The sequence below is a fragment of the Falco peregrinus genome, chromosome 2 (genome assembly GCF_023634155.1).
Source record: "Falco peregrinus isolate bFalPer1 chromosome 2, bFalPer1.pri, whole genome shotgun sequence".
NCBI classification, from domain to species: Eukaryota; Metazoa; Chordata; class Aves; order Falconiformes; family Falconidae; genus Falco; species Falco peregrinus.
In genome coordinates, this window is record NC_073722.1 from 100,189,208 (window position 1) to 100,207,959 (window position 18,752).

General features: G+C 52.7%; 1 protein-coding gene across 2 annotated transcripts in view; it reads left to right on the forward strand.

Moving 5' to 3' along the window:
• The first annotated feature begins 895 nt into the window (after window positions 1-895).
• Window positions 896-18,752, forward strand: part of POLE (DNA polymerase epsilon, catalytic subunit) — a 29,485-nt gene continuing 11,628 nt past the window's right edge. Inside the window, exons 1-29 of one of the 2 annotated variants that reach the window (XM_055795330.1) lie at window positions 896-1,138; window positions 1,367-1,447; window positions 1,527-1,571; window positions 1,717-1,809; window positions 2,360-2,514; window positions 3,425-3,566; window positions 3,890-3,970; window positions 4,236-4,343; window positions 4,777-4,887; window positions 5,168-5,253; window positions 5,833-5,952; window positions 6,747-6,879; window positions 7,526-7,639; window positions 8,562-8,774; window positions 9,670-9,777; window positions 10,495-10,623; window positions 10,974-11,076; window positions 11,171-11,317; window positions 11,952-12,097; window positions 13,007-13,155; window positions 13,540-13,632; window positions 13,885-14,029; window positions 14,549-14,706; window positions 16,209-16,404; window positions 17,125-17,339; window positions 17,630-17,732; window positions 17,927-18,007; window positions 18,080-18,202; window positions 18,290-18,508. In XM_055795330.1, the coding sequence (XP_055651305.1) occupies window positions 911-1,138; window positions 1,367-1,447; window positions 1,527-1,571; window positions 1,717-1,809; window positions 2,360-2,514; window positions 3,425-3,566; window positions 3,890-3,970; window positions 4,236-4,343; window positions 4,777-4,887; window positions 5,168-5,253; window positions 5,833-5,952; window positions 6,747-6,879; window positions 7,526-7,639; window positions 8,562-8,774; window positions 9,670-9,777; window positions 10,495-10,623; window positions 10,974-11,076; window positions 11,171-11,317; window positions 11,952-12,097; window positions 13,007-13,155; window positions 13,540-13,632; window positions 13,885-14,029; window positions 14,549-14,706; window positions 16,209-16,404; window positions 17,125-17,339; window positions 17,630-17,732; window positions 17,927-18,007; window positions 18,080-18,202; window positions 18,290-18,508 (3,825 nt within the window). In that variant the 5' untranslated portion in view covers window positions 896-910. Of the gene's footprint in view, window positions 1,139-1,366; window positions 1,448-1,526; window positions 1,572-1,716; window positions 1,810-2,359; window positions 2,515-3,424; window positions 3,567-3,889; window positions 4,006-4,235; window positions 4,344-4,776; window positions 4,888-5,167; window positions 5,254-5,832; window positions 5,953-6,746; window positions 6,880-7,525; window positions 7,640-8,561; window positions 8,775-9,669; window positions 9,778-10,494; window positions 10,624-10,973; window positions 11,077-11,170; window positions 11,318-11,951; window positions 12,098-13,006; window positions 13,156-13,539; window positions 13,633-13,884; window positions 14,030-14,548; window positions 14,707-16,208; window positions 16,405-17,124; window positions 17,340-17,629; window positions 17,733-17,926; window positions 18,008-18,079; window positions 18,203-18,289; window positions 18,509-18,752 lie in introns of those variants that run through there. The other variant, XM_027776946.2, reaches the window with a different exon arrangement.

The window sequence follows — 18,752 nt, forward strand, 5'->3', positions numbered from 1 at the left end:
GCAAAATTGGAGCTGGACCAGCTGCTGAGTGAAGGACCCACGGGGTGGGGCTGGGGTCCAGGCAGGGGTGCCGGGGAGACAGAGGGGCCACGCTGGCGCTCAGGGGACCCGAGAGCACACGTGCTTGTGAACCGCGAGCGTGTGTGTGCCATCACCAGTGACCTCCCCCGCCCCTGCCACCCCGGAGGAGGAGGGGCTGGGGCTGGTGTGTGATTTGGGTCCTGCGCATGGGTGCTGATGACGGCAGCACCTTGCCTGTAGCCAGCTGAGTCCCGTCTGTGTGTCCTGCGTATGTCCCGTGTCTGAGTCCCCCGTCTGTGACCTGTGTCTGTGTGTCCCGTGTCTTTGTGTCCCGTCTGTGTGTCCTGCGTCTGTGTCCCATCCCTGTGCATGCCGCGTCTGTGCATCCTGTGTGTGTCCCATCTCCGTGTCCCATGTCTCTGTGTCCTGCATCGGTGTCCCCGGTGTCGATGCGTCCCACGTCTGTGTCCCGTGTCGCGGTGTCCACGCGCGTGTCCCGAGGACCCGTGCCCCGCTGCGGGCCGGCTCCGCGGAGTCGAAGGAGGCAGCCGCACGCCCCGGCCTGGGCAGGCCCCGGAGTCCCGCGCCGGGCAGGGCTCCCGGCGTCTCGGCGTGTACGCCCGGTCCCCTGGGCGGCTCCTCCGCCTCTCGGGGGCGGGAGGGACCTTCGCCGACCAAGGGGCGGCAGCTCCGCCGCGGGAGCAGGGGGCGCCCACCCTCCGCCGCAGCCCCGCAGCGGGCGGCACCGGGGGGCGGGGCGCTGCACGCGGCATTGGCGGGAGGTGCCGGTGGGGCCGCTCTCTGATTTGCGCTCCCGCCGCGGGGCGGGGTGGCTGCGCTCTCGCGGGAACGGAGCGCAGCGCGGGAAACGCTGTGCGGGGCGGGCGGGATGGCGCGGGGCGGCGGCAGCGGGCACCCCGGGGCAGCGCGGTGGGGGCGCCGGGAGCCGGCGGAGGGGGCTGAAGGCGCGGCGGCCGGCAGGGACGATGGACCCGCGCTGTCCGCTCTCAAGCGCCTAGAGCGATCGCAGCGCACGGACCGGCTGGACGCGCTGTTCGGTTTCGAGCGGCCAGCGGAGCCCGGCGAGCGGACGGGATGGCTTATCAACATGCACCCGGTGCGGACCGGGGGGGCGGGCATCCGACGGAATGGAGTCCCACGGTGGAGGGGGCCGTCCCACGGGGGGCCCGGGGGAGGGGAGTCGAGTCGAGTCCCACGGGGGGAAGGGAGTCCCACGAGGGGAGGGGGGGCCCACGGAGGGACGGGGGAGGCCTACGGAGGGACGGGGGAGGCCTGAGAGGTCTCGCAGGAGGAACTCCACTGAGTCCATGGTGTCTATGGGCAGACAGAGGTGCTGGACGAGGACCGGCGGTCAGTGAGTGCTGTGGACTACTACTTCATCCAGGAGGATGGGAGCCGCTTCAAGGTGGGTCCCTGGGGAGGCTGGGTGGGGCAGAGGGTCCCACGAGTGGACCCGCCACCATCACCCATCTGCTGTTTCCTAGGTGGCCCTGCCCTACAAGCCCTACTTCTACATCGCCACCCGGAAGGTGAGGAGGGGACCCTGGGAGGGCTGAGGTCTCCAGGGTACAGGGCAAGCAGGTCGCTGGGGAGCTCAGGACCTGGGCAAACTGCTTTGGGACCATAGTCTTTTGAGAGACAGAGCCATGCTGCTCAGCCTCTGTCTCTCATCAGGGCTGTGAGCGAGAAGTGTCCTCCTTCCTCTCCAAGAAGTTCCAAGGAAAGATTGCAAAGCTGGAAACCATCCCCAAAGAAGACTTGGACCTGGTCGGTATTACTCTGCCCTTTGTGCTCTTGAGTAGTGGGGGTTTTGTTTTGGACCTGAAGTAGGAAGGGACTGACTAGTGAAGGGAAACCATGCTTGACTTCAGCCTCTTAGTGCTGTTTGTGGTGCTTATCAGAAATGGGTTAATTAAGGCTAGTTGCTGATTGGTAGTAATTACTTTCCTTGAGCACATCAGCTGTTTCACTGTGTGTTCAAGAAGTTTATTTGCAGGAATTAATGATTGGAGGAGGAGAGGGTACTGTGGGAAGAGGAGGATGCTCATTCTTGACTTCTCTTCCCTGGGTTGAATCCTGCTTGTGGGCCTGCCTGCATGGGCAGCAGGGCTGGCTGGGCCCTTGCTGTGCAGCTCTTGAATTCTTCCCTGACATGCCCACCAGGGTCTCTTCTTGGTGCTTGACTCTCCCACCCACTGGCACCTTTTTTTGGCCAGTTCTTGCACCTGCATCAGTCTAATCTGCCTTCCCCACCCCCCTTATGCTGACCATCCCTCAGTACTCATCTTCCCTGAGCTGGTGTCTTGCTGCTTTGCAGCCAAACCATTTGGTGGGCCTGAAGAGGAACTACATCAAGCTGTCCTTCTACACAGTGGATGACTTGGTGAAAGTGCGGAAAGAGATCTCTCCTGCTGTGAGGAAAAACAGAGAGCGAGACCAGGCGAGCGATGTCTACGTGGCCATGCTGTCAAGGTGGGAGCTCTGCTTAGGGTGACTGGTCAGTCCTTTGTGTTAATAATTGGATTCCCTTAACCGTTTCTTAGCTGTCCTCAGAGAGGCGTTGTCCTGCTTGAGGTCTGACCCCAGCTATGCCTCTCTGCCACCCATCTCTGAGATGGTTCTTCTAGCTCAGTGCTGCACATCAAGAGGCCCAAGAGCCTCTGGGATGTGATGTGCTGTGGTGGTACCTCTGCCTTCCGGTCGAACAGATGCCCTGTCCCTGAGAAGGGATACCGAGAGGCACCGGGCAACCTTCTAGCTGTAACTAAAGTGGAAAAAAACCCCAACAAACATTTTCTATCTGAATAAAAAGCCAGGCACTTGTTTACAAGATTGGAAACACAGTTGCAGATATGAAAAAAAAATAAACTTTGTTTTTGAAGTCAACCAGAACATACACATGAAAAAATTGCCCCTCTGGTTTCCTGGCCGTGCAGTCTGATTTCAGCTGAAACTTGAGGAAGAAGAATTGAGCGACAAGCACTCCTTGCTCACCTGGAAGGCATGCCATCCCTGTTCAAAGTGCTTCCCAGGTTGCCTTGTTGTGCTTAGACTCATTACCTTACTTATAAATCTAGTGCTGGCAGAACGATTCACTACACATTCACCCAGGGGTTTGTCTGGCTGTGCATCTGAGCAGACACAGCTCACAAACATGAGAAAAGGTGAATTGAGATGGGAGTGACAGGACTGCGTCTGCTGTCTGTTCCGGGGACACCTCTGCAAGCAGGGTGTGATTGCATGGTGGGGAACAGTTTCCTGTTCTCTCCTGTCACTGACTCCTGCTGCTGGGTGTCACCAGTGCCACATGGCTGTCCCTCGCAGCCAAGCATGTGAAGATGTGTGCTCCAGTAAGGCAGCTGCCTCGCTCTGCTCCTTGCAGCGCTCTGAGCGGAGGCAGCCTGAGCACAGATGAGGAGGGGATCTCCAGAAAGGTTGCCACCCAGATGGACAACATTGTGGATATGCGGGAGTATGATGTACCCTACCACGTTCGTGTCTCCATTGACCTGAAGATCCACGTGGTGAGTAAGGAATAGGGAAGCTGAAAGAGCTTCACTTTCCTGCTGCTCTACTCCTGAAGTGCAGGCAGGTTGGAAATGTTTTCTTTCCAGGATCTTTGTAAAGGCATTGGTGACAATAAGTTCATGTGTAAAGCTTAGTCCTGTACTGCTGGGCCTTCTCCTCAGTTAATGACATGCAGAAAAGTTAAATGATTGATGCACCACTGCAGTTTGAGCCTTTCTTCTGGGCTGCATTTAATTCATGCAGGACTGTCCCTAGCAGCCAAAGCGATGCGAGGAGCTGGCCCCACAGTCAGGCACTGCCCGCCCTCATCTCTTGACAGGCTCACTGGTACAACGTGCGATACCGGGGCAGCACTTACCCCCCTGAAATCACCTGCCGAGATGACCTTGTGGAGCGACCGGTGAGCATTGGTCAGGCAGGCATTGGTCTGACCAGGTGCACGGCTGCTGTGTCTGGTTTCCGATGTGCTGCTGGAGTCACTGTGGTGCGCAGGGGGAAAGCTTTGTTTCTGGGCTTGAGTAGTGATTTAGGGGTTGATAAAGAAGACAAATGACATGTCTAGAAGACATGGTTTGCTTGCTAGGCTAGCACTGGGCTTGATGGGAATTGCTCTTTACAGTCAAGTCATCTTTAGAATATTTTCTAATGGATTTGGTCCTGCTCAGGATCCTGTTGTTCTCGCCTTTGACATTGAAACTACCAAACTCCCTTTGAAGTTTCCTGATGCAGAGACAGACCAGATCATGATGATCTCCTACATGGTTGATGGGCAGGTAAGGGAGAGCAGAGTGGTTTCCTCCACGCTGCAGCCAGCAGCAAAGCTGGGGAGCAGGCCAGTGTTTCACCTCCACCCCAGCTTGCTCCAGGTTTGCCTTGCTGCCAGTGCTTGGTGTGTGGCTGTGGAAATGAAATTAAAGTCTGAATGATGCATAAGATAATTAGTTTTGTGATACCAGTTCAGGTTGCTGGTGTTCCTCTGAGGGAGCAGTTGTAACCTGGAGACCACAGGGACAGTCATGTCCTGTGTTGTCTCCCCATGGCCTCCTTAGCCAATGGTCAGCAATGGTTCAGCAGATGACTCCCAAACAGTTCTTCCCCCTTGACAGAGCTCTGGCTTTCAAGAGGAAAATGTCCCATTGTTTGGACAGCATTTTCGGGTTGCCTGCAAGCCAAGTCCTCCTAACTGCCTCCTTGTCACCTCCCTAGGGCTACCTGATCACAAACAGGGAGATCGTCTCGGAGGATATTGAAGACTTTGAGTTTACTCCCAAGCCAGAGTATGAGGGTCCATTTTGTGTCTTTAATGAACCAGATGAAGTAAGTAAGTTCTGCCCAGCAGACTTTTACTTGCCTGGGGCTCTTGTTGGCCAAAGAGAACAAATCATTTGGTAGGCTCCCTTGCTGGGAAACACAGTGGGTCTGGCAGGGCTGGTCATGCTTTCTTTTTCTGGTAATAAGGGTGATAGAGGTCAGGCTTGGGCTAGGTGTGGAGGAAAGGGGAAGGGTGGAGTAAACTGTATGGTATCCATGACCTGTCTGTGGAGGAGATGAAGTTACTTTATATATGTATTTCTTCCACTCTTCTGTTTCAACCTAGGCTCATTTAATCCAGAGGTGGTTTGAACATGTCCAGGAGACCAAGCCCACCATCATTGTCACATACAACGGAGACTTCTTTGACTGGTAAGATCAGGAATGAAAACTAAGCTGGCAAGGTGTCATCTGAGCTGTGGGGCAGGGTCAGGGACCAGCCTCAACATCCTTCCATAGTTCACACAGTGGTGATAATGTATGATCCATACCACCTGTCTAGTCAGTTTGAGCACCTCACAAAATCCTGTGGTCATTGGCTTGGAAATATGAGCTTCTGTAGCCTCCCATCTGCTTGGCTGGGCTGCCTTAAACCCTTGTTGAGGTGGCAATGTTGGTGTAACAGATGACCCCAGCCTTGGGAGAGCAGGGAGAGGGTCAAAAGAGACCCGGAGGATTTTGGGGAGGGGGGTGCAGGCAAGCCTTGGGGAGGTGAGGGGAGAGCGACCATGTGCCTCTACCTCCTGGTGCAGGATGTAAGCAAGCAGCTTTGCTTCTTGGGTCATGCTGCAATTCTGTCCTGCAGGAAGTTTTGTCAGTGGCCAGATGGCACGGATAAATCACAAGAAAAATTCTTTAGATAGTTTCTAGCAAAGCAGTTGTGAAACCATTGTTGGAGGTGAAGGGAAATGGCTGTTCTCTTCCTTCTTTTCATGCTGCCTCTTTCCCCAGGCCCTTTGTAGAATCAAGAGCAGCAGCTCATGGAATTAATATGTATCAGGAAATTGGGTTTCAGAAGGACAGCCAGGGAGAGTACAAAGCATCCCAGTGTATCCACATGGACTGTCTAAGGTACCAAATGCTGCTCCTCTACTCTATAACTGTGTCTTTATTTCTTGAATTTATATAAAATACCTGCACTTGTATTTGAATACGGTCCTCCTGCCTTGTTGGAAGCCTTCATGTTTCACACCTCCCTAGGCTGGTGTGATAGTCCATTTCATGTCCTACTTTCCCTTGGCACTGTACGTACTGCAGAAGCTGCTAAGCCTTCCCTGTGAAGGGCTGTCAGGGCTGACTCTCTCCCTGTAGCCTGCTGGTGGCTGTCCTTGGGTGTTTGAGGTCAGGTTTGGGGGAGTGGAAAAAGGGTGGGATAAGATCAAGCCATTGGAGTAGGGAAAGGACTATATCCTAACCCAACCCCCAGTACAGCTAGAAGAGGAAAGACACTTTCTGGGTGCATGGGGTAGGGAGAAGTTGGGGGGTTTATGTGGGTTTCCTCCACTGGAGCAGTGTCTGGACTTTGGAGAGTGGCTGGCTGTCCTTGCAGTCCTGGTAGTGTCTCCTCCAGTGGCTAAATGTTTAACTTAGAGCCAGTGAGGGAGCTGGAATGTGGTAATTCTGAGCAGTGATGATGGTACGGGTAGCGGGGTTTGTCCTGGTTGGGATTTAAGTGCATTGGTAGAAATGTAGGATATCTGAAGCTGAGCAGCCTCTTACTCATCTGTGCTTGGATGCTCAGCTCTCGGCTGTCCTTGGTGAGAGGTCCCTTTTGCAACTGAGGTCCTGTTTGCAAGCCTGAACCCCTTTTTGAAGGGCAGGGCTGGTTTCTTTGCATGAACTGGTATTTTCATGGTTCTGTCCAGGTGGGTGAAGAGAGACAGTTACCTCCCAGTGGGAAGTCACAACCTGAAAGCAGCAGCTAAAGCAAAACTGGGTTACGATCCAGTGGAGCTGGACCCTGAAGAGATGTGCCGGATGGCTATGGAGAAGCCTCAGGTATTCCCTCCAAGTGCTGTATCTCCTCTGAGCAATTGGAAAGCAAGCCTAGAGCAACTGCAATATGATTGCATTGTTAAAGTGTTACAAAATGTTTTTGCTTAATGCAGTGGGTTTTGCGAAATTAACTGCCTGCCTCCCCGATTGCCAATGCCTTAGAAGCAGTTAAGCTTGTGGGGAGAAAGGGATTTCTTTGAAGTGTTTCTAGCACTGGCATTGAGCTGTGTATTTTCTGTATTTATTTACATCAAGGCAAAGTGGCAGGCACCACCTAAATTGGAAATGTCACAAAGAGCCATGGTTTGCTGGAGGGACAAGGAATAGGTTTAGCACTCAAGGTGTCGTGGGCAGGGGATTTCTGCTGGAGCAGCCTCCTGATTCCCATATGAGCGGTGTATGTGCCATGAGCTTATCCTCCCCATTTCTTCTCATACAAAGCTGATGTATCATGGTGTAATTAGAGCTAGAGCAGGATGTCCTCTGAAGCAAACAGATTATTCGTTACTACCTAGGATATGTAGAAATGCACCTTTCCCTTCTTCCTGCCGATAACAATCGTGTCTAGCAGGAAGCAATGAAAGATTGTCATTGAGCTACTCCATCACGTGTGATTGGGATTAATTTGCCTCATACCCTTCCCCAACAGACCCTGGCCACCTATTCGGTGTCTGATGCAGTTGCCACCTATTACATGTATATGAAGTATGTGCATCCGTTCATTTTTGCTTTGTGCACCATCATTCCCATGGAGCCTGACGAGGTGGGTGCACTCCTGAAATGACAATTTCTTTGTTGGGTGAAGAGCCACATCTCCCACACCGCATGGCTAAGCCATGGACCCGACTCCCACTGCCTGGGCACTTTCCCATCTGTGTCAGGGAGAAGGATGGATTTGGAAGCTACTCCTTTCTCTCCATAGCCCCAGTGTGTTTTGAGAGATGTGTCTAAGAACAAGAGACCTGAGGGTCCACAGTAAAGGCTGGAGCAAGAATGTATGGTTGGTGCTACATGCTCAGCCAGGATTACTTGTAGTCATGCAAAGCTGGGTCTCCTGATGGCTGTTGTCAGCTGTTGGGAGGATGTGCTAAGCATGTAGGAAATGTCCCTCTCTCGCCATCTGGTTTAGCTTACAAAAGGCACTTGACAGTGGAGTAGCATCAGGAGATGATGGCAGCAGGGGTCTGGAGGTCTTTGCACTGTCCATTTGGAGACAATGCAAAGACTGGAGGTCTTTGCCTGCTCTCCTCCCAGCCGACACAAAGGAGTCTGTGTTGGTTTCTCACTTGCTCCCATCACATTTGCCATGGGCTGCAGTACTATCTGCTGCATGGTCGCACGTGTGTCACCAGCTGAAACAGTCTGGCTTGCTGATGTGGCTGTAAGGCCCATCTGGTCCCACCAGTGGTGGTACAGCACTGCTTGCTGAATCGAGTTTGGGTTGGAAGGGACCTTCAGAGATCGCCTAGTCCAGCTCCCTGCCACAGACAGGGACACCTCCCACCAGCCCATGCTGCTCCCAGCCCCGTCCAGCCTGGCCTTGAGCCCAGCCAGGGATGGGGCACCCACAGCTGCCCTGGGCAGCCTGGGCCAGCGCCTCACCACACTCTGTGTAAAACATTTCTTCCTTATATCTAAATCTACTCTTCTTGAGTTTAAAACCAGCTTTGATGTCTCTCCTTCAGGTGTTAAGAAAAGGATCTGGGACACTGTGTGAGGCACTGCTGATGGTTCAGGCCTACCATGCCAACATAATCTTCCCTAACAAGCAGGAGCAGGAATTCAACAAACTTACAGAAGATGGTCATGTGCTTGACTCGGAGACATATGTGGGAGGTCATGTGGAAGCACTGGAATCTGGTGTCTTCCGCAGTGACATCCCCTGCCGCTTCAAAATGGTAAGGGGCCAAGGCAGCCAACTGTTGTCCTCACGGAATGTGGCAGTGAGGAATAACATTCTGCTGGTGTTAACATCTCCCGCGTGTCCCTGCTGGGCTTGGGCAGACCTTGAGCACCTGAAGCTGCATGGAGCTGGGCTGGGGAGGATGTGGAGGAGGCCTCCAAGTGGCTGTCTGTGCTTCACTGGGAGAGCAGGTGTCATATGTGTCACGTACTGGAAGCAAGCCAGACCTTGTTGACAGCAAGGGAGACTAGCGAAGTGGAGGTTTGGGTCTGGTTTTGAGCCAGTGGTTCTTGGAAGATATGCCTCTGTCCCCTGTCTTGTCCTCCCTCTGTCCTTCCACCCAAACTAAGCTTCTTCTGAACCCTTCCTGGGAGTCTTTCATCTCTTTCTGGTTCATGCTGCTGTCTCTGCAACCTCCCCCTTGCCCTGCTTCACTGCTATCTTGTGTTCATGGACTCTTTTAAGTTTTCAGATGTGGTTTCACTCTCTGCTGTGAGATGCGTCACACTTAGTGTGAGACGCTTTGGTGGATGGTGGATATGATCTAGTGAATGATCACAGGGGAGCACATACTGGGTATATAAAAGGATCTAGACTAAGTCTGATTCTTAGGACCCTTGCACCAGCCAGCATGCAGCCGTGAGAGGTGCAGCACTACCAAACACAAATGCAACTGGCTGCTCATTAGCTGCCCTCATCTCTTCCTTTTGTTGCTTTTTTTTTTTTAAATCTGACCTGGTGTCGGTGGTCTCAGTATGATGCCCTACGCTGAAGGGCTGTGCTTAGAGCTCCTCAAGTCAGGCAGAGACATGAGCAGCAGGGCAGGAGCTGCCAGCCTGCAGCTGGGGATGGCTGCCCATGGTCTCAGTGCCATTCCCATGCCCCTGCAGAATCCTGCTGCCTTTGACTTCCTGGTGCGGCGTGTGGAGAAGACGCTGCGGCACGCCATCGAGGAGGAGGAGCGTTTGCCGTTGGATCAAGTCACCAACTTCCAGGAGGTACATTGCCTGTGGCATGGCTGGGCTTGGCAGGGAGGGCTGAGTTGCATCTTTAAAGTGCCTGTTCATCTTCATTTTGTGCTCTACTGAGAGAGACCAAGAAGCTTATCTATGGGCACCTGCAGAGTAGATGGTGTTAAGGGATGTTGTAAGCAGCCGCCACCTCCAGCAGCCCTAGCCAGGACACCCCTGCCCAGGTGCTGGAGTCCACCCCGGGGATGCAGGGTCTCTGTCCTGGATGAGGGATGCGGTTCCTGCTTTCCTCTTTGCATGCTCAACCAGGAGCAAAGCTGTGAGACAGGATTTAGTGAGAAGACAGACCCCTCAGATATCCCAAATACTTATGTTCCTCTCATTCACGACTTCTTAATGGCTACAAAGCGCAGGTCACCCCTCTCCAAAGCTGAGCCTGGAGTTTCTTGGGGGGCATCATCAGTTAGTGACTGAGGACTTCTGGTCTTTGCTGTTGTCTCCTTTAACCCATTTGTACTGAAAAGGTCCTTGATCCGAGTAACCTTTAGGAAGTAGTTGCTCTCACCTTTCACAAGTAAAGCCTACCTTGGAGGTCCAAAACCAAACCTAAAGTACTGGTTGGTGATCAAGGAGTCCTTCCTTAATGCTGCTCCTCTGGTCCTTTAAATCCTTCCCCAGAGTCTGTCCCTGTCCAGGAGTAAAGGACCAAATTCAACAATTATTTGACTTTTTGTCTCGCCACAGGTTTGTGATGAAATCAAGGTCAAACTGAATTCCCTGAAGGATGTTCCAAACAGAATTGAGTGTCCCCTTATCTACCATCTAGATGTGGGGGCCATGTACCCCAACATCATTCTGACCAACAGGCTGCAAGTGGGTAACATCAACCTCATCTCTCCTAATTTGTCTTTCAGATGACCTTAGTGATCCCTCTGATTGGATCCCCTTAGCAGCAAGGCCTGAACTTCTGGCTCAGGGCAGAGGGATCCTATAAGGCTGGGTGTGAAATTCACTCAGGCTGCCGTGATGCCAGCTGTGCTGAGGCTGAGCTATTGTTTTTGTGGGTGTTGTGTTCCTGAAAGGTTCTGGAAAGGAATGCTCACTGAGTACCATCTCTGATGTTTATGTCTATGCTCTAGTGCCACCCAGCACCTGTGCTGGCATGAGTTGTCGTTTGGAGAGCTGTCCCCTCTAACACCTTTGTGTCTCTTGCTCATGTCTAGCCCTCAGCTGTGGTGGATGAGGCCACATGTGCTGCCTGTGACTTCAACAAACCAGGTGCCAACTGTCAGCGCCGGATGACTTGGCAGTGGAGAGGAGAGTTCAGTAAGTACAGTAAGGACCGTGCAGTCCAGCCTACAAAGATGGAGACTAATTCCTGCTTCTCCCTTGGGAAACTGATGGCTGCCCTCCTCCGCAGTGCCTGCCAGCCGCAGTGAGTATCACCGCATCCAGCAGCAGCTGGAGTCGGAGAAGTTCCCTCCCCTGTCCCCTGAGGGAGCACCCCGCGCCTTCCACGAGCTCTCCCGGGAAGAACAGGCCAAATATGAGAAAAAGCGGCTGGCAGGTAAAAAAAATAATAATAATCAAGCTCATGATCTGGAGCAGTTTTGCAACCTAGACTGAGTGGTGCTTACCATTGATTACCTCTCTTACAGCTGTGGGGTGGGTTCAGACTGGGTCTGCTCTCAGACAGCCCTTCTCAAGGATGCTGGCGGCTCCTGTGTGCTTCCCAAAGAGAGGTCAGGCACTGGTGCCTGTGTCAGTTTTTCTCCTTTTGTCTGTTGAGAGCTGTGGAGCTCTCCTGTTGAGAGCTGAAACATGAATGACTTCTCTTTTTTTTTTTTTTTTTTTTTTTTTTTTTTTTTTTTTTTTTGGAAGGCTGCTAGTTTAAGCCTGTTAATGAAAGGGAAACATAACGTTATCCCATCACCTGGCGTGCTGCTCTTCAGCAGAACCATCTAGCTGGCTAGGGGCAGAGCCTGGGTTTGTGGATGGGCCATACATGCATCATGAGTTTTTCCCCCACCTGTCCCTGTTTCTCCATAAGGAGGTACTGTTTTCCTCTGTGCTGGTGCCTTCCTTCCGCTCCCTTTGGAGCAGGACCATCTCCCTGCTTACCTGTGCCTGATGCTTAGATGTCTCCCTGTTCATACTGTGCCCATCCTTGAGAAGCTCCCTCTGCCTTTTCCCTTGACTAGATTACTGCCGCAAGGCGTACAAGAAGATCCATGTCACCAAGGTGGAGGAACGAGTCACCACCATCTGCCAGCGAGAGAACTCTTTCTATGTGGACACAGTACGAGCTTTCAGGGACCGCCGCTACGAGTTCAAGGGGCTGCACAAGGTAGCAAGCTCAGTCTCTGGTTTAACTTGTCTTGCTAAGGCTGGGGACCTCTTATCTCTCACCCAAGATCCAAGCCCTAAAGGATTGCTCTGTTCAGCCTTCGTCTTTGAGAAGTACGTGGTGGAGCTCCTGACAGCTGTGGCTGCTGCCATGGCATTTACTGCCTCTGTGGTGCTGTCAGAAACAAAGCTGCATCTCCAGTTTTCACTGGGTTTAGCAAATCCTCATCTAGTCTCTGTTGTGATATATACGTGATCTGGCTGGGTTCAGTCTAGACCTGGCTTCTCTGCTTGTCTCTTCATGTAGGAAGAAAGGTCTAGACCTTGCGTTAAGGAACAGTTGATTCCAGGAGGATGTTCTAGTTCTCTGCTGATTTAGGTTCATGCTAGAGGAGACCAGGGCACGTTATTCTTGGAGTGTGTTGGAGGCAATGACAAGGCCCTAGGACTCTGCCTCTGGTGGAGTTAATTAACAAGCCATTTGCTTTGTGGTTACTCACCGCTGCCTCTTCTGCCATGAATCATGGAGCTGGCCAAGAGGCTTTTTCTGCACAGGTGGTTTTGCTATTTAGCCAGAACATCGTGGGCTGCTGCAGGCAGCGTGTTCAGTTCTGGCCTGTGCACGTGGCGCAGCACAGCTGATGCAGACAGGCAGTGCTGCTGGTGCTGATTGAACTCTGATCACAGCCAGATTACAGTTGGTGCTGCAGGTTCCTACTACTGTGTGGCAAAGTGCCTCTGGCCAACTCCTGCTCTGCTGCAAAAGAAAAGGGAATGTTCAGCTCATGCTACTGATCTTTGGCAAAGATACCATTCTAGAGTTGTCATGCTATACTGGGACAGAGGGGGAGCCGGTTGGATACCACCAGTAGCGATGTGTGGGATCATCCTGACTGCCTGTGGCTTGCAGGTGTGGAAGAAGAAGCTGTCTGCCGCGGTGGAGACAGGAGATGCCTCTGAAGTGAAGCGCTGCAAGAACATGGAAGTCCTGTATGACTCCCTGCAGCTGGCCCACAAGTGCATCCTCAACTCTTTCTATGGCTACGTCATGCGGAAAGGGTGAGTCTCCCTGCTGGGTGATGCTGGGGTCCTCTGGAGAGGACCCTTGGAAACTGGGATTGTTCTAGGGAGACTGTCACTTGCTGCTTCTGCAGCACCAGGATGAAGGTGAGTGCTGCCTGCAACACTCTTCTCGCTTCTACCAATGACTTCTCATCCTAGAGACTCCTGCCAGACATTAAGTGTTGGGCATAAGTGATGGGAATCCTGTCTGTTAGTGGGTGTCCAGCTTTTCTGAAGCATCATAACTAGGCCAAGGAGAACTATATACTGAGGGCCAGTGTTGATGGGTTTCTTGCCCTTCTTACTCTGGAAGTCCTCCTGCCCTTTCTGTAGCTGGGTTTGGGAGGGAGTGCTTCATGCTCTTCATTCCTCTGCTCACAGAGCTCGCTGGTACTCCATGGAAATGGCTGGCATCGTATGCTTCACAGGAGCGAATATCATCACTCAGGCCAGGGAACTGATCGAGCAGATTGGGTGAGTATGTGCTGAGCTGGGGAAGAAAGGTCTGTTTGCATCTGGGACAGATCTGGGAGCACATTGAGCTTTTATCAGTCAATGTTGAAGATTCAGATTTCTGGCACTGGTGTGGTTATTCTGTTGTATTGTGAGGGTTTGCTTTGCAGAAGGGACCAAGTGGATGAAACAGGCTGCTTTTGCCTTTATGTGGGACACAGAGCTGATCCTCACCCATCATACGCTCTCCTGACAGTGACCTTCCTTCTTTAGGAGACCTCTGGAACTGGATACTGATGGGATTTGGTGTGTCCTCCCCAACAGTTTCCCAGAGAACTTTGTCATCAAGTCAACCAATGCCAAGAAGCCAAAGGTGACAATCTCCTACCCAGGTGCCATGCTGAACATCCTGGTGAAGGTGAGCTTTGTACCCATCCCGGCCAGCTCTAAGTCTGGGGAAAAAGGAGGTGGAGGACTGATGATGGAGGAGGGCCTCTCCCATCTCTGCACCCTGTGTAGTGAGTGGGACGTTGGGGCTGATGGTTCTGCTTGCTGCACAGCTGCTCTCTGCCCCAGAGACCACCTGACAGCAGAGGGAGAGGCTCTGATGTGCCTGCAGCAGAGAGGGTGGTGTGTAAGAGGCCAGGGCTGATGCATGCTCACCTGTGCAGGCTGGGAATCCATACTAGAGCAAGGTCCAAACCCATCCTCTGCTTGCTCCAGGTTCTTTAAGACAAAATAACATAATTTTAGGGTCCAAAGCATTTTTCTTTTCAACAGGCAGGTTAGATGTCTTGATTTTTGAGTCCCAAACTGTGCTGTAGCTTTCAGAGGGGTGGTCAGTGTTCCCTTTGGGCAGGGTGTGCCCAGGGGGCATCTCCTGGTGTAACCAGCCCAGCTGTTGAGTGAAGCTGTTCTCCTGGGGCTGTGCCCATAGGAAGGCTTCACAAATGATCAGTACCAGGAACTACAGGACCCAGCCTCTCTCACCTATGTCACACGCTCGGAGAACAGCATCTTTTTTGAAGTGGATGGACCATACCTGGCCATGATCCTCCCAGCTTCCAAGGAGGAGGGCAAGAAGCTGAAGAAAAGGTGAGACTTCAAGCTTGAAATATTATCAGTTTCCCCAGGTAACAGATTGAGGGTCTGTTTCCCTTCATGCATGCAGGGTACGTTGGTCCTTGCATCTGGAGCTGGCAACATGCTTGATTTGCTGGCTTTAAATGGGAAGTTCCTTACACTAGATTGTCTTTGAATCCAGTTATACACTTGCCTCCAGTGCCACGCTATGGCAATAAATTCTAGAAGATAACAGCAAACCAACGTTTCTCCGACTTGGTGACCAGACATGATCTCCTTGTTTGGCTCTGAGGTGTGCTGGAGAACTTTGACTTTCCTTCTGAGGACTTCCAATGCTGTTTATATTGAAGTGAATCCGTTTAAATTCACCAATTCCTGCCTTCCCAGCTCTCAGGAGTTCACAGACCTCCAGTAATGCTTCTCCTAGATGTTTCCCCTTCTCTGTCTGGAAGAAGGAACAGGTCCTGCCATTATTGTCAATTTACTGGGTAGTTGTACTCAAACTTCACTGATTTCCTCCTAAATGGGAACACAAGCTAGAGCAGTAGCAACCACTAGCTGGAGGGGTGCCCACAGACCTGGGTCTGGCTCCCAGAAATGCTCTCTGCCCTCCTGCACCCTCTGTCCTTACAGCCTTGTGCTTAATGCCCCCTTGGATGAGCTTCAGCACCCACCATCTCCTGTCGGTGCCTTTCTGCAGGCAGCGATTCCCTGCCACAGGAGTTGAGGTCATGCCAGGAGCTGAGCAAGCTCTGTTCTTAGGAATGTTCTCTCGGGGGCCCGTTGGTTTCTTTTAGTGTGGGGATGATAGCAAGTACATTTATTTATTGGTCACTCTCCAACTAAAACAGCCTGGAGGTGGCTAGCAGGCACCATGGTCAGTGAAGGAAGAAAAGGCTGTGCTCACAGGAACGTGGTCAGGTGGGAGAAGGGCTGGCTAAGTGATACAGGCTTGAGTATCCCTTCTCTTCTCTTAGCTGATGCTCCCATGCATTTTTTCTTGAGATGTACAAATATTTGGGAGAGCTGGGAAATTAAAGGGAAAAAAAAAAGAGGGGGGGGGGGGGAGGAGATAAAAGGAGAGAGGGTGTAGTGTTCCTGTAGTCATGTCATGGCTACATCCAGTTTCCTCTGAACTCCTTTGCCAGTGTGTGAGCTGACAAAGTTTCCTTCTTTTCTCTAAACCTCTTCCTAATGTCTTCCTCCATCCATTTCCCCACCTGGGGTCTCGCCTCCCGTCCTTTAATTGCATGCAATAGGATCATTCTCCCAATGTGTATGGATGAGCCGGGGCACAAGCTGGCATGCTTTTGCAGACCAAGTTGTAAGAGTGGGTAGAGCACCTCTAGATGTTCCAAGATGATCCTAGTGTTGAGCAGTGCAGCTCTGCTGAACGCGCCAGGTGGCAGCATGGTGGCATGGGGAGAAGCATCCTGGCAGGAGGGGCACCAGTGGCATCCTGGAGTATGTGTCCCTTGGTGCAGGCCAGGTTTTGCCCAGGCTCTATCCCCTAGGTATGCAGTATTCAATGAGGATGGGTCCCTGGCTGAGCTGAAGGGATTTGAGGTGAAGCGCCGGGGCGAGCTCCAGCTGGTGAAGATATTCCAGTCTTCTGTATTTGAAGCCTTTCTCAAAGGCAGCACCCTGGAGGAGGTCTACGCTTCTGTGGCCAAGGTGGCCGATTACTGGCTGGATGTGCTCTACAGCAAGGTAAGCGCAGTTCAGCATGTCTGTGCTCCCAAGGTGGAGCCAGAGAAGAAGTGGCAGAGCTAGTCAGGCACTGTGGGGAGGGTGGACTTCACTTGTGCAGAGTGGTGGTCCGCTGTGCCTCTGATGGTCAATTCCATCATATTCCTGCTGCTTCGGTTCTCTAGGGCTGCCGTCTTTCAGTGCGAGGGCTCTTCGTTCGGGTGTAACTGTGGGTGAGCAGTGTCCTTCTGCAGTCGTCTCCTTAATGGAGCTGGTTTGGTGGCCCTCGTACCCCTCGGACACTGGCTGAGAGCATTTGCTGAGGCAGGGAATGACGGAGCCACTTGCCTGGGGAGTGTTTTATGAGAAGCATGGAGCCATCAGCTATACAATAACTGGGGAGAGCAAAGAAAATGTAAGAAACTGGGGGGTGAGAGAGACTGAGAGCGTGGCTGGGTCCTTCCATTTTGCAGTGACCTTGTACAAGTTCTTGGTGAGCCTAACTTGTGTGTGCTGCATAAAGCAGTGCTGCCACCCCTGTGGCATAAACCGATGCAAGCCTAGGATCCATGCTCTCCCTTTTCGGTAGGTCACGTCATGTCAGCAGCTGCAACAGGGAACAATTCCCAGGTTCCCCGTAAAGAGCCACATTGGCTGGGTGCAAGCACTCCCCATATCTGACAGCAGCAAGGTTCAATCATTAGATTCTCACTAGCTTTGTGGTTTTTTCCTCCCCCTCAGGCTGCCAACATGCCTGATTCGGAGCTGTTTGAGCTGATCTCGGAGAACCGGTCTATGTCACGCAAGCTGGAGGACTACGGGGAGCAGAAGTCCACCTCCATCAGTACTGCCAAGCGCCTGGCCGAGTTCCTGGGGGACCAGATGGTGAAGGATGCAGGGCTGAGCTGCCGGTTCATCATTTCCAAGAGACCAGAAGGGTCTCCAGTCACTGAGAGGTAACTCCGTCTTGAAGGGCCCAGGATTTTTGAGTGTGGGTGCAAGCAAAAGGGGAAGGGCAGAATAGCAGGAGGCGAGTGAGCCAGGGTGGTGTGGCCAAGCAATCACCCGTCTGCCATCTCAGACTGAGCAAGGCTAGTGATGAGTACTGCTGTTACGACCACTGCGTGGTGGTCTCACAGGGGTAGGAAGAGAAGCTTTGGAGGGTCTCTGCAGGCTGGGAGAAGGGATAATGTGCTGCCAGGACCTTGCTCTGGGTGGGTAATAAGTGCTTCACTGCCTTCCCCAGGGCCATCCCTCTTGCCATCTTCCAAGCTGAGCCCAGTGTGCGCAAACACTACCTCCGAAAATGGCTGAAGAGCCCTTCGCTGCAGGACTTCAACATCCGTGCAGTGAGTGGCGCATCCCTGCAGGTGGCCCCTGCTCCAGGACAAGGGCTCATCCCTTCAGGGGCCCAACCAGGGCAGAGGCTACTCATGCTTGTGAAGTGGGGTGCTGGGGGTGGGGGTCCCAGGGAGATGCTGGATCCTGTGTCTAGTGGCCTGCTCAGCTTTCTTTGCTACCTGCTGCTCTGCCTTCTTCACAGATCCTGGACTGGGACTACTACATTGAGAGACTGGGCAGCACCATCCAAAAAATCATTACTATTCCCGCAGCCCTGCAGCAGGTACAGAGATGTGAGGGGGCAGGAGGAGGGCTTTGGTCAAGGGGCTCAGTGTGATTTGGAGATGCTCTCCAGGTAAAGAATCCAGTGCCACGGGTCCGGCACCCAGACTGGCTCCACAAGAAACTCCTGGAGAAGAACGATGTGTACAAACAGAAAAAAATCAATGAACTCTTCACTTCCGAAGGCAAGAGACAGGTAAAGAGGGCAACAGAAATGTGCTGGCTGTGCTGGTGGGGTTCTTCTGCAACCCATGTCCTCCTCCTTTTGTCCTTGCTCCCTCAGGTCCTTGCCAACCAGCCCCCGGAGGGGACGTCCAGCTCACAGATGGGTGACATAGAGGACTTTGGGGCTGCCAAGACCTGTCAACCACTGGTTCCCATCACAAATAAGCGGAAGCGAGTCCCTGAAGCAGAGGAAAGCCAACAGATGTCTCAGTACCTGGAGATGTCCCAGTCCTGGCGAGAGATCCTGGGTCCACCTCCGCCCCTGGGCACAACCAAGGTAGGTGAAGCAGACTGGGGAGGAGATGTGCAGATGGGGCTGTGCTTGCCCACCCAAGCAACTTGGCTGCTGCCAGGAACAAGATGTGGGTCTCCTGAAACCTTCTGCAGGCACATGGCTCAGGGCTACAAGAAATATGACCAGGAGATGGAGAAATATAACCACTGATGGAGAAAAGGCGGGTGGGGGTGGCTTCACAGCTAGGGCAGGAATGTGATGTGGGAGTGGGGGATGGAGGGCTCAG